The sequence below is a fragment of the Arachis stenosperma genome, chromosome 9, assembly GCF_014773155.1.
Source record: "Arachis stenosperma cultivar V10309 chromosome 9, arast.V10309.gnm1.PFL2, whole genome shotgun sequence".
NCBI classification, from domain to species: Eukaryota; Viridiplantae; Streptophyta; class Magnoliopsida; order Fabales; family Fabaceae; genus Arachis; species Arachis stenosperma.
The window spans coordinates 77,575-91,514 of NC_080385.1; the positions used below are offsets into that span (position 1 = coordinate 77,575).

Consider the following 13,940-nt stretch of genomic DNA (forward strand, 5'->3'; position numbering starts at 1 on the left):
AATCCTTCTTTTATATAGGTTAGTGAATACCAGAATAATATTATGTGAAGCCTTCCAAAGGAACATCCTAATCTTATGCGGGATCATTAAATCCCATATTTCTTTTCATAACTCACTTTATGTTCTCACTAGTCCATGAGACATTCTGAGTATTACTTGTATTTTCTTTCCTAATTAAGTGGTACCCAATTCTAATTGTATATTTTTCATCTGATCTGTATGGCCATATGAATCTATCCTGGTCATTAATTATGCTGACTGGAGTTCTTCTAATCTTTTCCACAATGTCATCTTGAAACCTCTCTCTTAATTTAGCCAAGTTCCATCCAACACCTTCATCAATCAGATCTTTCACCATATTCATGTTTTCATTCCTCTGTCCTTGTATTGTCCCCATCCCTAGCACTCATTTGTCTTCCATATCCTCACTTTATCCTCCTTGCCTATAGCCCATCTTCCATTCCACAGCCAAAGGTTCCTCTCTAGAATACTTTTCCAAACCCAAGATGAAGATCTCCCACCCTCACCTCTTTGAACTGACAAGGAAAATAAATAGCCTTGAGAACTTGGACCCATATAGCATTAGGGTTCTCAAAAAATCCTCCAAGCTTGTTTGGCAAGAAAGGCTAGGTTTTGATCGTGCAAATTCTTAAAGCCTAAGCCTCCTTCCCTTTTGCTAATGCACAATTTAAACCAACTCTTTCAATGAATCCCTCTCTTTTTTCCAATCGAGGCCCACCAACTCTTCCCTATTGCTCAATCTCTGACAGAACCCTTTAAGAATGCATCCAGCATTCCTGACATAAGATGGAATGGCCTGTAATACAACTTTGATTAAAACTTCTTTCCATGCCATATTTAGGAGTTTCTCCTTCCAACCCCCTATCTTATTACAGAACCTGCTCCAAAGAAATTAGAAGATCCTATTGAAGTATCTAGGTATATATGCTAAATTGTCATATGCTTTAAGGGCTTAAACTATCACAAATATTAATAATTTCACTTACACTCACCTCTAACTTTCTCCGTTAGCAATCACATCATCACCAAACTCTACAAGATTTAATATAGACCACAGCTACAACAACTATCTATTAGTCTAATTCTTACCTAATCAATTTGATAATATCCATGCAAGCTTAAATTCATGCTAGCACTGTGCATTCACACACTTGGAACAAGCATCACAGCATTTTATCATCAAAATTGTAAGGTATAGCAGGTCAAATTTAAAGGGGAAGTGAATTATCACTAATGTCTTACACTGCTAATTCTTTGCTGATTAAGTCAGACCAAGGGATGCCTGATCTCGAAGGCAACGATAACCCAACCGCACACTCCTTCAAATCTTCATCTACCAACTTACCAGAACACCAAACCAACTTTGTGAAACCTTAAGATGTGTATGAGAGCTTTAATTTTGGAGGATATTTTGTCTTCAAAGATCGAAACTCACCAATATACCCTTATAAAGCACTCCAAACAAAGCCCCTAACGAACCAATCCAAAGCACTCGCCACTGCCTCGCTCCACCTACAATCACCCTGGTTCACATTCTTACTCTAGTCACTGCCTAAGATATGCTGCAGAAAAGGTCTTAAATTAACCATGGTAAAGGTTTCAATGGTGAGATAAATGAAATAAAATATGCAATACACCATGGAAAGAAGGAAGACCCAATATTTAGCCTATTTAGTTAGACAATTATATTCCTTCTTTTTTTATGTGCGTTAAAATTCCTAAATTACCCCATCCTATTGACCTGCCCAAGTGCCTGTTGTCACTATCACATCTCCTTCAAGACCAACCACCATGAAAGGTTCCACACAGGAGAGGGAGTGAGGGACGGGGACCCCATCAGAAATTTGTGTCCACATCCTCTTCCTCCAATCTTCCACCATGCTTCCCTCCTCTTTTAGTTCCAGCTGTACACGTCAATGATGGATCCTTTGTTGGTGTTTGGAAATGCCACACCCTATTCTGGTCTCAGCATAAATATTGTTAGAGAGTACCAATAGAAATAGAAAAGCACTATCCTGGTTCATGAATGGTTTTATTAGTTCACGGTCTTATTTCATTTAATCCCAGACACGTGTTGGAGAGAATGAACAAGCAAATGTTAGCTTTATGCTTGTGGTACTAAAGATAACAAATGCAAATGCCTAATAGTCCCTAGTTGGCCACAACTGAAAGTTTTTATTAAAAGAAATAGTGAAAGATGCAACAAATTCATAGAAAGGCACAATGAAAATAAGACGGCACAACATATCCACAAATTGGGTTTTACAAAAATAATAATAATAACAATAATAATAAATTAAAAATTAAAAAATCACTAATCTCACTTTTTCCTTTACAATACCATAAACCGAAAATACTGAAACAAATCAAGAAATGATAACAAAAACTTATTAGGCGGGTAGATTATTTAGTTTAGGAATCAATTTAAAGTACAATGCAATGCTGTTCCCACTTTATGGGTAGCTACTAGCTAGTCTATCCGCTACGCGGCTACAGACTAAATCTCCAAAGTAGTCCATTAAATTCATTACTTTCACAACTTTAGCCCTTCAAATCCAAAATTCATTATAATAGTTCTCGAGATTCAGCTCTGGGCACCATATTAGTCATTGGACCTTTTCTAGCACTGAGTCAACGAACAAAGTGCTGAACTAATCTTGACTTACCACCCTAGATATAGGCTTAAACGACGTCGTTTTGTTTTGGTGCTTAAACAAGGCAAAACGAGAAGACGAAGGAGAGTTTATATGATGTGCAAACCGTTTTATCTCTCCCTATCCTCCAAAACAACATTGCTTTTGCCTTGTTTAAGCGCCAAAACGAAACAACATCATCTATCCTTGTGTTTAGAGTGGAAAGTCAGAGCTAGCAGGTATTCCATTCGTCGACTCAACGCCAAAAAGGGTCAGGGACCAATGTGGTGCCTGGAATTAGATCTTGGGGACTAGTATAGTAAATTTTGAATTTGAGGAACTAAAATAGTGAAAGCCGTGAATCTCAGGGACTACTATAAGGCATCCGCTATGCTTTAGAAGTCATAAACTTTCAATAAGGTTTCTTTTGTTTTACTGGAATGCTTCCTGCAGGTGAATTCAAAGTACTGGGTTTGGTAAACCAAGTAGTATAGAGAAACTGTTTATGTTGTCCTACATGATTGCAAATGAGGCGAAGCTTTTGTCTCTCTCTCATCCATCTCAACACTATCTTCATATGTTGCTTGCCTTTCAAATCTTTCAATCCAACCTCCTGAAACAGTTTAGACAGTTACTCAATGGGCTCAATCTACTGATTAAACAGGTAAAGTTTAATTGTGAATTTCAGTATATACTTGAGCAACTTTGATCATTGCGGGAATAATCATCCCCTAGTAGAAGTAGCTGTAGTATGTTTGTAATTTGCTGAATAATAAGATTTATTGGAGTAAACAAAATCAAAATTTAATCCTTACTCAATAATGTTCAGTTCAATGTTATTCACAGAATGAGTTATGTTTGATTTTATTGAATAAAGTGTAAACCAGAAAAATCTATTCCTTCCTTTATTCACTTAGCAAGCAACAGCACATTATTCGAAAGTAATACTCGCAAAGATGACGGAAGAAAGAGTATCAAAAATATTCATAGCACTAAGAGTGAATAAAAGCACTATATGTATACCTTGACATGTTCCCAGGTGTCTTGAACGGTGAGGGGACCATGCTCCTTCACAATATCAAATAGCACTCTAGTGATGGTGAGTCTCTGCTCCGGTGGAGTCTTCAGTTCTATTGGTCCCATCTTCGGCTTCGGTTTCTTGGCAAACAACCTTATTGCTGTCCCCAACATGCTGGTGAGTTGCGCAATTGCAGCGCAAGCAGTCAATTTAGAGAACAGTGGAATGATAGAAATGTTTGCTGCGATACAGATACAGTGACCATTCAACGGCTTTGGAGTTAGCCTTGTGTCGGCGATAAATATTTACATGGTATAATTTCGCTCACGAGAGGCCGCCTCCAGCGTCCGTCGACCACCGTCGGGAAGCACGAGCACCGCTGCCTGGGTCGCACCACCACCGCACGTCTACAAGGTAAATGGTGAGTGTTGACGCCTCTTGAAGCAATGGAGATTACAGACGCGTTGGAGTTGTGATTAGGGACGATGCGGGTCTCTTGGTTCGAGCAAGCCACTTGGAGTGCTCCAAACCCAACTACATCAGTGGAGGAGGCTGAAGCAACGGCCTGCTATTTGGGCCTCTAGTTAGCCTAGGAATAAATATTTTTGGAAATAGAGGTGTTATAGGGCAGGTTTTGAAACCGGTCAATAAATTGTTCTAATTATTAGTAAAATTATTGATTCAACTGGTAAAATTAGTTTGTATTAAAATAATAAAACGGCAGAGCCTAAATGAAACTCTAATCTGCGACGGATTAGTCTTTGATCTGTCGGGTTAAGGGATACCGTGGGCAACCAAAAAAATAATAATAAATAAAAAACCAACTTGGATTGGTTGAGTGGTAAACTTACTCGTCTGCTTAAACAAGTGTCGGGGGTTTGAATCTCGCCTTGTGCATGCAGCAACCTATTGGTCAGCAACAAATCCTTAAATAAAACTCAGATCTGCGACGAATTGGTCACAATTTTAACTAGATTTAGAATCTTAAACCGAAGAACAAAGAAATAAGAACGAAAAATAAAAAAAATGAAGAATTCTAATTTTTTTTTTCACTTTTAAACAGAACATAAAAAAATGAAGAACAAACACTAACAATGAGTACTGACCTTCGATCTAAGCAGTTTGGGCAGAATATGATGGAGAGCAGTTGAGCGCGATACAAGCAGCATAGCAACCAGACGACAACCATAATTATTCCTTCTTCTTCACTTCACTACTAATGAGTTACGAGTCACAATTCACGAGACATCTTCCAAGGATAAAGTTCAAACAGGCATATCGTTCATGTGTGTGTGAGAGAGAGATTTAAAGGATATGAATGTCTTTTTGATAAAAGATTAAAGATATAATAATAATTTTTGACAAAGGAATAAAGGTCATTTATTAAAAGATTAAGGACAAAATAACAACCTAAAAAAAGAAGGACACAAAGAAAAATATCCTAAAAAAATAAGTGCAAAAAAATGCTCTAAAAAAAGAGACAGAATAAAATAAAATGAAATAGATTGAAATAAAATAATAAACTGAAACAAAGTATGAGATGGATGGAAATAGAATAAGACCAAATAAGATAGATTGGAAACAAAATGAGAAAGGCTGCTAAAACTAAATAAGACAGAATGTGATAGAATTTGGGGCAGAATGCTTATTAATGAACATTCTTAAAAGCTTTATAGCAGAATGATAATGAAGAAATGTCTCCAACCTAATGAATAGTTAAATGTTTGCTTGGCAAAGTCGAGAATTCCGTGTCATTTGTCCAATGCATAGACTATATGAATGCGGATTTCTGGTTTTATCCTACCCACGGAGTGTTTGACTATGTGTGTATATTATAGCGTCAAATTTTGCTATAATTATCGATTATCATGGATTAATAGTATTCTTAATCATTCGATTCATGTACACATACTGACGCAATTGAAAAGTTGTATCTGAGATTTGTTCCCAAATAATATCGGGTTGCTGGTAGTGAATCGACACATAAATTTATGGTATGCGTAGGACAGACATACATCATGATTGTTTGTGAAATATTTTCTGTAATCTTGTGTTATGCTTGATTCTCTATTATTGTGTTTTGTGATTTGTAATTTGTGACTTGTCTATGATTGTTTATTGTTACTGACTTACTGTTATGAAATTGACAAAAATACTAAATGTCAATGGCAAAAAAACTATAAGGAATTATAAGAAAATGTAAGGAATAATGTGAAAGGAAATTAAGACTAAAACAGTCACGAGATGAAAGAAAGCTAAGATTGTATAACATATGGTTGAAATAATAACGTGTACGATTATCCCCGTGCTAGAGTCTTATCCAAGGACCGATAAGCGAATCATTTATCTCGTTAGTACTCTGCTGGAAACTGTAGAATTTCATCCTTTTCCTTCACTATTCCTACAGGCGTTGAAGAGGTGGTGCTACCCCCTTCCTTTGCTACAACCCAAATTTAAACTGTGTTTACCTTTTAAAGACGCCCAACGGCCAACGCTATATAAAACTACAAAATCTATAGTGTTATTTTCCTCTTCTTATTAGTATTTTTTTAACGAATAAGACTTTACTAACTTAGGTGCCAGACTATAAGTTTTTTGAATTGGCTAGAACTCAGGTGTCATATGTAAAGTCTGTACTATATATGTAGTGTAACATACTAAAGGAGTCAAAGGAGTCTAAATTTGGGATAATACGTCTGATGTTGTATGACTGATGTTCTTTTACTCTCTTAATATATGTATGAAGATGCGACATTATGGGACATATTTAATTTTTGGAAAAGTATAAGTGAACAATAAAAATATTAAATAATGTAAACAATAGATATCTCAGATGTTTATTTTATCAGTAAAAGTTTAGAGTTTATAAGTTGACAGATTACTAATATTTAATAATTAATATTAGTCACCACATGCTAAAAGTTGAGTTATTACAAAAATAAAAACCATAATAAAAAAAGTGACTAAATACTGAAAATTCATCTATTGAAAAAAATATGCTTAGATTCTTTTTCAGGATTAGAGTGAAATTAAATGTCTAATTACCATTAAAAATTGAATTTTAGTGCAAAAAGAACAATGAAAGTCACTCATGAACTAAATTTAAGTATGAAAAATTGTATAATTATTATTATAAATGTGAAAAAATTAATCATGATAAAAGAATTTGTACTGAAGAGATAGCTATGTCCCTAGTAAATCCAAGCGTCATCAGATATGATCCACAGAAGAAAAAAAAAGAGCAAAAAAATGGGATGGAAGAGTCAAGTCAATGAGGGATAAGAAATTTCTAAGCTAGTATCTCAGCAAAATTTTGGGAAGACTAACAATCCACATGATCAAATGAAAGGGAGACAAGTGGCAATGCAAAAAATTAAAGACAATGATGAAGGGGATGATCTTGAAGAAATAAACGGAGACCAGGCGATCGTACCGCAAATAAAAAAAAAAAACGGTTACTTCAAAAAATCAAGAAGTCAGTGGATCAGAATCATCTAATGGTAATTTTTTATTTACCTAATGGACACTTAATATGTAGGTTACTGTTAATATGATTAAAACTTTGATAAGGTGATCAAAACTTTGTTATACAAGTTAATAATTATAAAATCATGAAAGAGAGCTTCAATTAGATGGAATAATGGAATAGAAAACCTATTATATATATTTTTTATATTACATTATTGAGGTATATTCTTTTGCTGTTGTTTATAAAATGAATTGTTTGTATCAAATTAATTTTTTTATTAAAAGTTTTATTTCTGACTTCCAGTTTTATAGGTTATTGTTTAAGGTTTATTAATTTATTTTTTTTTGCAATTATTAGAGTGTATATGTTATTTAGTAATGTTTTCTATATCTAAATTATTTAATTTTGGTATTAATCATGTTGATTCAATTAAATAGCTGTTAAAAGTTGCAACGTTGGATTTTTTATTGCTTTTTTTTAGCAGAATTTGATATAAGTCCTACCAAATTTCTTTTTTTTTTTTAAGAATAAAATATTATTTTAGTCTTTAACATTAAGATCAAATTCTAATTTATTCTTTAACATTTTAAATGTATTATTTTTATTTCAAAAAATTTTAAACTAATTTAATATGATTTTATTGTTAAATTTAACATTTGTAGTTAACGGAATGAGTTGTGTGAAGTTAATATCTTTACTATAGTTAAGTCATATATATTCTTTCATGTATTAGAAAAATAAAACCAAAACCTTTTTATAACACTTTTTTTCTTAATTTTTATTTGAGGAGTGCTGGGAGACTAATAAGTTTTGTGATTTGTAGCCATAAATTAGCTAGCATTGATATTTTTTATGATGTGAGATTTTATTTAATGATGTAAAAATATTCACTTTTTTTTGCATGTTAAGTGCTGACTAGATTTAAATAAAAGCCCCTGGACTTTTTCTTTTTATTTTGTATAAAATTATAAATCCTAATAATTAATCATCAACGCTTCAAAATCAAAGAAAAAATTTTTATATTAGTGATTGTCGGTAGATTAATTTTACTTGCATATTGAAATTAAATACTATTGACTTTTTAATATGTAAATTGTTTGTGTCAAATTTAATGGTAGAACACTGCTTAAAATATTTTTGGAATTGAAATAAAACGTTTAAAAATTTTTTGAATTGAAATAGGATATTTAAAATATTAAAAATCAAAATAAGATTCGTCCAAAATGTTGGAAGACCAAAATAATATTTTATTTTATTTATTAAAAGTGTTATATTGTGTATTTTTTGTTGCATCCATATTTATATACAATTTAAAAGGTTAGCTGTGGGTAGAGTTTGTTATGTTAAAGCTATTAAAATATTTTTTAATTAGAATTTTCATATATAATGTATCCTTTTTATCATTGTGATTTTTAGTTAGTTTTTTTGTGCATCCACCGGCATTCAATATATACATAATTCTCAATGAACGTATCTCATTTATAGTGAGGATAAAATATTTATGAACATATTTTGGTTTTTTTTTAAATAAAATACGTTTAGAAAATATTTTTTATTTTATCTTAATTATATTTGTGATAGGTTTTCAACGCATTTTTACTTATCTCCTTCTTTTTGAGAACGAGATATGTGCATAACAAGCTTGTCTTCTATACTAAAACACAAGATTCTTACAGTAATTACACTACTAACTAGGAATACTAAAACACAAGATATAGGCAACACAAGATTCTTACAGTAATTACACTACTAACTAGGAATACTAAAACACAATGTAAATAAAACCATCGCAGAGAGATTTAACATGAAGTAAGCGGTAGTATAGGTGCTTACCAGACAGAGCAGCAAAAAAGTTGGAACAAAACCTTTTTTTTTTCTATTTATAAAATTTTATAATTTTATTTTATATATGTGATTTGTTTCAGCATAATTAACAGCCTGTGCGATGAGATTCCAGGAATATCCAATCAGTAATATCTGTGTCATACTGGAACAGTCCTAGAAGATGCGGTTTGCTGCTGCTCAGAAGTAGTGATCGCACCAGCTTCTTCGTCGTCTTCATTCTCGCCGCTCAACTCCTCCAACGATTTCCCTTTGGATTCCGGCACCAGCAACGTGAAGAACATCCCAACACAGTTGCACACAGCAAGCAGAATAAGAGTATCCTTCATCCCAATACCAGCAGGGTACCCTGCATCTCTTTCACTAGGATCTTTGCTCTGTGAAGCGTACAAGAACCCGAACGCACCCACAATGGCCCCGGCCTTTCCCGCGGCGGAGGATATCCCATGGCAAGTGGACCTCAACCTGGCCGGAAAGATCTCGGCCGGGACAACAAAAGTGGTGGCGTTGGGACCGAAATTGGCGAAGAAGAAAGTAAGAGAGTACATGACCAAGAAACCAATCCTGTGTTCCTTCTGTGTCCAGTGATGGTATGGAATGGCGAGCGCGAACATGAACACAGTCATGAAGAAGAAGCCCATTAGTTGGATGAAGAATCGACCCAAGTAGTCTATGAATGCCACAGTGAACCAGTACCCTGGGACAGTGCCACAGAGCGCAATGAGTGTCTGAGCTCTAGCAACCCTGTAAACCTCGTGGATGGCGTTCATTTTAGCCGCCGGAGGAAGCCACCCGATTCTAGTATAGATGTCCTTCTGGAAAAGGTTTGAACTGTAATACGCAATGTCCAGTAGAAACCAAGTGGTAGTTGTTCCAAGTAAGTGCAGCCCGTGGCGGCGGGCGAATTCCCTTGTAAACAATCCAAAGCTGTTGTTATCTTTCACCGCCATCGCGTCCACCTTCTCCTGCTCCGCTTCAATCTCAACTTGCAGCACTTTTGACATGTCTTGCGCCGCCTGCTTCGCGTTCCGGGCCACCAGCGCCGTGTACCTCGCCGTCTCCGGCATCTTCATCCGCCAATAGTATGTTAGGGCGGCAGGCACAGCGCCGAACATCAAGATGATCCGCCACACGTAATCAGCTTCAGGGACAAGGGACGCCTTTGGATCCACGTTGTACGGCGGTGCCTTATAGGCGTGGTCAAACGCCGTGGACACAATGAGTGACACAATTCCACCAACCAAAATACCGAATCCCTGCATAGCGAAAACCGCCGCTATGAAGGCGCCGCGGGTCTTCTTGTTGGCGTACTCCGACATAATTGTGGCGGAGAGAGGGTAATCGCCACCAATCCCAAAACCAAGCCAGAACCTGAAGAAACAGAGCGTGGATATGACGCCTTTGGCGCTCTTGCCAAAGGACAAACCAGAAGCAAGAGAGGACACAACCATGAGAGCAAGCGTGAGTCCATAAACCTTCTTCCTACCAAGTTTGTCACCCAACCAACCGAAGAAGAGCTGGCCTGCTAGAGTGCCGCAGAGCGCAACGCCGTTAACTGCGCATGAGACATTCGGAGGCAGAGTCCCGGGCTTTGGCGCGCCTTCATGTGTGTAGTATATGCGTCCCAGCAACTTTGTGACGTTGGCTATGCTGAAAAGATCGTAAGCATCGGTAAAGAATCCCATGCCGGCGATCACGATGGCCGTGAAGTGATACCATTGCGTCTTTGCTGCGTCTAGTGCAGTAAGCACTCCCAATTGATCTCCACCTCGAGCCATCTGCGTCCAAATTCAACTGCTCAACTGCTTCTCTTAAGACCTCTGCAAAAGTTACACAACATATATAACTTTTTGAAGTTTTTAAGAAGCTTAAAAGGTGCTCCTTCTCTTCTAAATCGTTTGTCAAACATATTATATATAAGTTAAAATATCTTAGATATATCGACAGTAGTTTTGCATATATATCTCTTTTATTTTTATATTAAAATTAACAAAAAAAATAAAAATAAATTATCTTCTATACTGGAAAAAATTATGTAGGAGCATCATTTCTCTAAACTCAACACCTCTAGCTAGTAGCTACCGCCTGCTGCAGTCTTTTGGCCTTAATTGAACCACTTGCACTGGTATTACTAAAAAATCCAATTAACCGGCTACGATACTTCAACTCTTATTTAATTATTTGGTCTTTTAGATCTTTATGCTCAAAATAGTTTATTCGTTGCTGACCCTACTGCAATTATTTTTTTTTTCCTGTATTTCTACGTCGCTTTTGAATACTGATTTCAACTTAATTATTTATTCAACTATGTCCGCTTGTGTTCAAATTTTCTAAGCAAGTTGTTTTCAGTATTGTGACATCTATACTAATGTTCAAAGCCTACTAGGAACTTGTGTTATTCATTTATTTGAACTACTTTTTAATATATTTTCTAATTTTAGATATAAAATTAAATTTGATGGAGGAACAAATTAAAAACAAAAAATGTAAATTATTTTTGAAAAGAAAGATGTATATTTTTTAAATTTGCTTGTATTCTTTGCCTTATCTTTATAGAAGGAAAAGGGAAAAAATGGAGGAAAATGTTATATGGGAAATAGTCACTTGTTGATTCTACATGGAATACAAATAACAATTCAATTAAATAATTTTTGTAATAGTTTTAGAGGAATAAACTATCATCTCATCTCCTTTGGTCCCAAGTCAGTTTATCAATAAATGACTAAAGTCACTAAACTGTTTTGTGAGTTCATAAGAGGGACTAACCTGTTTCACTTCTTGAATATGAATACATAAAGAAGTTACGTTTGGAGCAAAGGATTGAATTGTCTCTGTTATGCATGAAAAGGAATCGGTTGAAGTGGTTATATATATATATATATATATATATATATATATATATATATATATCACATATATCAGTTACCACACATTCATAAACCGATAAACAGCAATCAATCTCATCTTCGTCATAGGTGATAGAGTCTCGTATGGCATCTTTGGTATATACCATGATTCTTTCGTGGAATAAAATAATCAAAGTCAAAGACTACAAAAAATGTTGAACATGGTGTATTTTAAACGCTAATTAATTTTCTATCTGCGTTCCATTACATAATGGTAATGTGAAACTAGGAAATTAAGATGTCAAAATTTGAAGGTTAGACACAAAGACTTGTATCTTGTTGCTTTTCATTATTTTTCTTTCAAGTTTCCACCGATGTTAACTTTTATTGGCTTCTAAAATAAGAAAAAATATAACTCAAGCCTTTGGAATAGAAACATGTGTAATTTTTTTTTTCTTTTCATCTTTTACTCTTTTCCTTCATCCTTTTTCTTCTCTTCTATGTTTTTATTTCGTTTTATTGATTTATTAGCATTTCTCTTCTTTTTCTCTATCTTCTTTTCTATTCTTCATTTTTTTTTCTTTTCTATTCATGATCATTATACACATACTTTTATCTTAAAAGCAACATACGCTCCGTTAAGATTTTATTTTGAGATAGAAATACATCAAAAATATTATTCGTATACTAAAAACTGTGATTATAGAATAAATTATGATCATAATTTTAATATTTTATAGTCACTATTTTTCGTACTCTATAGTCAGAGTTGTTAGATAATTCAAAATTGTGACATTTATTTTTTTTAAATTTAATCATGTACAAAAATTATGATAATTAATCACAAAATAATTCTAAAACAGATATAAATTCAATCATCTAAGTTTATATACTAAATAATGTTTTAGTCCAAACAACATGAATCAAAACATATTATATTATCCATTACATGTAATATACGATCAAGACCCATAAATATTTGGTAAAAAAAATCAAATGAACTTTCAGTATAAGACATCAGAAATTATTGATGTTATTTAATCTTTATTTAAAAATTACAGAAAATAGAGTTATACTGATTCCTTTAGTTATTGATAATAATGTTAAAAATGACAAAAAAAAATATAAATTATAAATAATTTTTTATTTTTATTATTTTTTTATTTCATTTTATTGTGCTGAGTTTTGTGTTTAAAAAAAGAAATTCAAACAATTAGATTGTGATGTTGGTCAAAACCATATATAATTGATTAATTGTCCTCCTATTCATAATTCATTAGTGTAAATCAAGACGCAATCTTATCCGTTTGGGACACCTGTTTAAATTGTTTAATCGGCATCATTACATCAACACGGCTAATAGCCTAATACATGGGATTTAAAAAAATTATGGCTCGCGCACAATCGAAGACTCCAAATATATATCACATTGCTTCTAAATAATTGCTCAGATACAATTATACAGTATACACACAAATTAAAGAAATAAAATAATTAGAAATTTATAAATTTTCAATAAATTAAAGTGAAAGAACTATGCGCATCAATTAAAAAAGTAATTATTTTATCTTTTCACTTACTTTTTAATTGTAAACAGAATTAGTAGTAAAAATAATTAATTAATGTTCTATACTATATTATAAAGAGAAAAGTATTTGAAAATAAAAAGTATTTTGTGATCTTGATTCTTCATGCCCAACAAGTCTACCTGTTCTTTTGTGACAACATAAGCCTGTCTATTTAGATTAACTTCTCCGAATTGAACAAGAAATTATTAAATTTCAATAAAATATTTTCCCATAGTCATCGTTTCTGGAAACCCTTTTTGTTTGTTGAAAGAATAATACAATAGAGTCAATGGACCGTGATGGATGGTTACTGAATAACGATCTGATCTAACCTAATATAATGTAATATATGAATAGCAAAAAAGTATGTTTATTCCCCTAAAAAAAATACTCATATAATTACTTTTAAAAAGTATAACTAAAAAGGATAAAAAATAATGTTTTTGTCAAAAGCTACACTTATTTAATTTTAGAGACGTTTTAATAGAAATTGTCTATTTAAACATTGTCTATTCTTAAAGACATTATTTTTCTATATTAAAA

General features: G+C 33.5%; 3 protein-coding genes across 5 annotated transcripts; all 3 read right to left on the reverse strand.

Annotated features, from left to right (window-relative positions):
- Positions 1 to 2,324: 2,324 nt before the first annotated feature.
- Positions 2,325 to 4,173, reverse strand: LOC130950714 (uncharacterized). Its single transcript, XM_057879275.1, has 2 exons — positions 3,678 to 4,173; positions 2,325 to 3,267 (listed from the first exon to the last, which is right to left on the reverse strand). Exons 1-2 carry the CDS (start codon positions 3,843 to 3,845, stop codon positions 3,067 to 3,069), a joined length of 369 nt encoding a protein of 122 aa, XP_057735258.1. The 5' UTR covers positions 3,846 to 4,173; the 3' UTR covers positions 2,325 to 3,066.
- On the reverse strand, positions 3,953 to 5,009 carry LOC130950713 (uncharacterized). Of its 2 annotated transcripts, XM_057879274.1 has the most exons (3): positions 4,779 to 5,005; positions 4,524 to 4,578; positions 3,953 to 4,237 (listed from the first exon to the last, which is right to left on the reverse strand). In XM_057879274.1, exons 1-3 carry the CDS (start codon positions 4,859 to 4,861, stop codon positions 3,953 to 3,955), a joined length of 423 nt encoding a protein of 140 aa, XP_057735257.1. In that variant the 5' UTR covers positions 4,862 to 5,005. The 2 variants fall into 2 exon arrangements, 1 of the variants encoding a protein (XP_057735257.1); XR_009073697.1 differs by lacking the exon at positions 3,953 to 4,237 and having other exon boundaries at positions 4,548 to 4,616; positions 4,779 to 5,009.
- Positions 5,010 to 8,678: 3,669 nt separating this feature from the next.
- Positions 8,679 to 11,967, reverse strand: LOC130951086 (probable inorganic phosphate transporter 1-5). Of its 2 annotated transcripts, none has more exons than XM_057879696.1 (2): positions 11,750 to 11,967; positions 8,679 to 10,803 (listed from the first exon to the last, which is right to left on the reverse strand). In XM_057879696.1, the coding sequence occupies exon 2, from the start codon at positions 10,759 to 10,761 to the stop codon at positions 9,124 to 9,126; it is 1,638 nt and encodes a 545-aa protein (XP_057735679.1). In that variant the 5' UTR covers positions 10,762 to 10,803; positions 11,750 to 11,967; the 3' UTR covers positions 8,679 to 9,123. The 2 variants fall into 2 exon arrangements, with proteins under 2 accessions (XP_057735679.1, XP_057735680.1); XM_057879697.1 differs by lacking the exon at positions 11,750 to 11,967 and adding an exon at positions 11,049 to 11,221.
- Between the last annotated feature and the right edge of the window lie 1,973 nt (positions 11,968 to 13,940).

What these genes read in the sequence shown, in the direction of transcription:
- LOC130951086 (XM_057879696.1), bottom strand. Translation starts at nt 10,761, where the DNA reads ATGGCTCGAGGTGGAGATCAATTGGGAGTGCTTACTGCACTAGACGCA.
- LOC130950714 (XM_057879275.1), bottom strand. Translation starts at nt 3,845, where the DNA reads ATGTTGGGGACAGCAATAAGGTTGTTTGCCAAGAAACCGAAGCCGAAG. An exon ending in ACACCTGGGAACATGTCAAG is followed by an intron (nt 3,268 to 3,677) that starts GTATACATATAG and finishes AAACTGTTTCAG; the next exon opens with GAGGTTGGATTGAAAGATTT.
- LOC130950713 (XM_057879274.1), bottom strand. Translation starts at nt 4,861, where the DNA reads ATGGTTGTCGTCTGGTTGCTATGCTGCTTGTATCGCGCTCAACTGCTC. An exon ending in CCAAACTGCTTAGATCGAAG is followed by an intron (nt 4,579 to 4,778) that starts GTCAGTACTCAT and finishes GCTGACCAATAG; the next exon opens with GTTGCTGCATGCACAAGGCG. An exon ending in ACACTTGTTTAAGCAGACGA is followed by an intron (nt 4,238 to 4,523) that starts GTAAGTTTACCA and finishes CCCAAATAGCAG; the next exon opens with GCCGTTGCTTCAGCCTCCTC.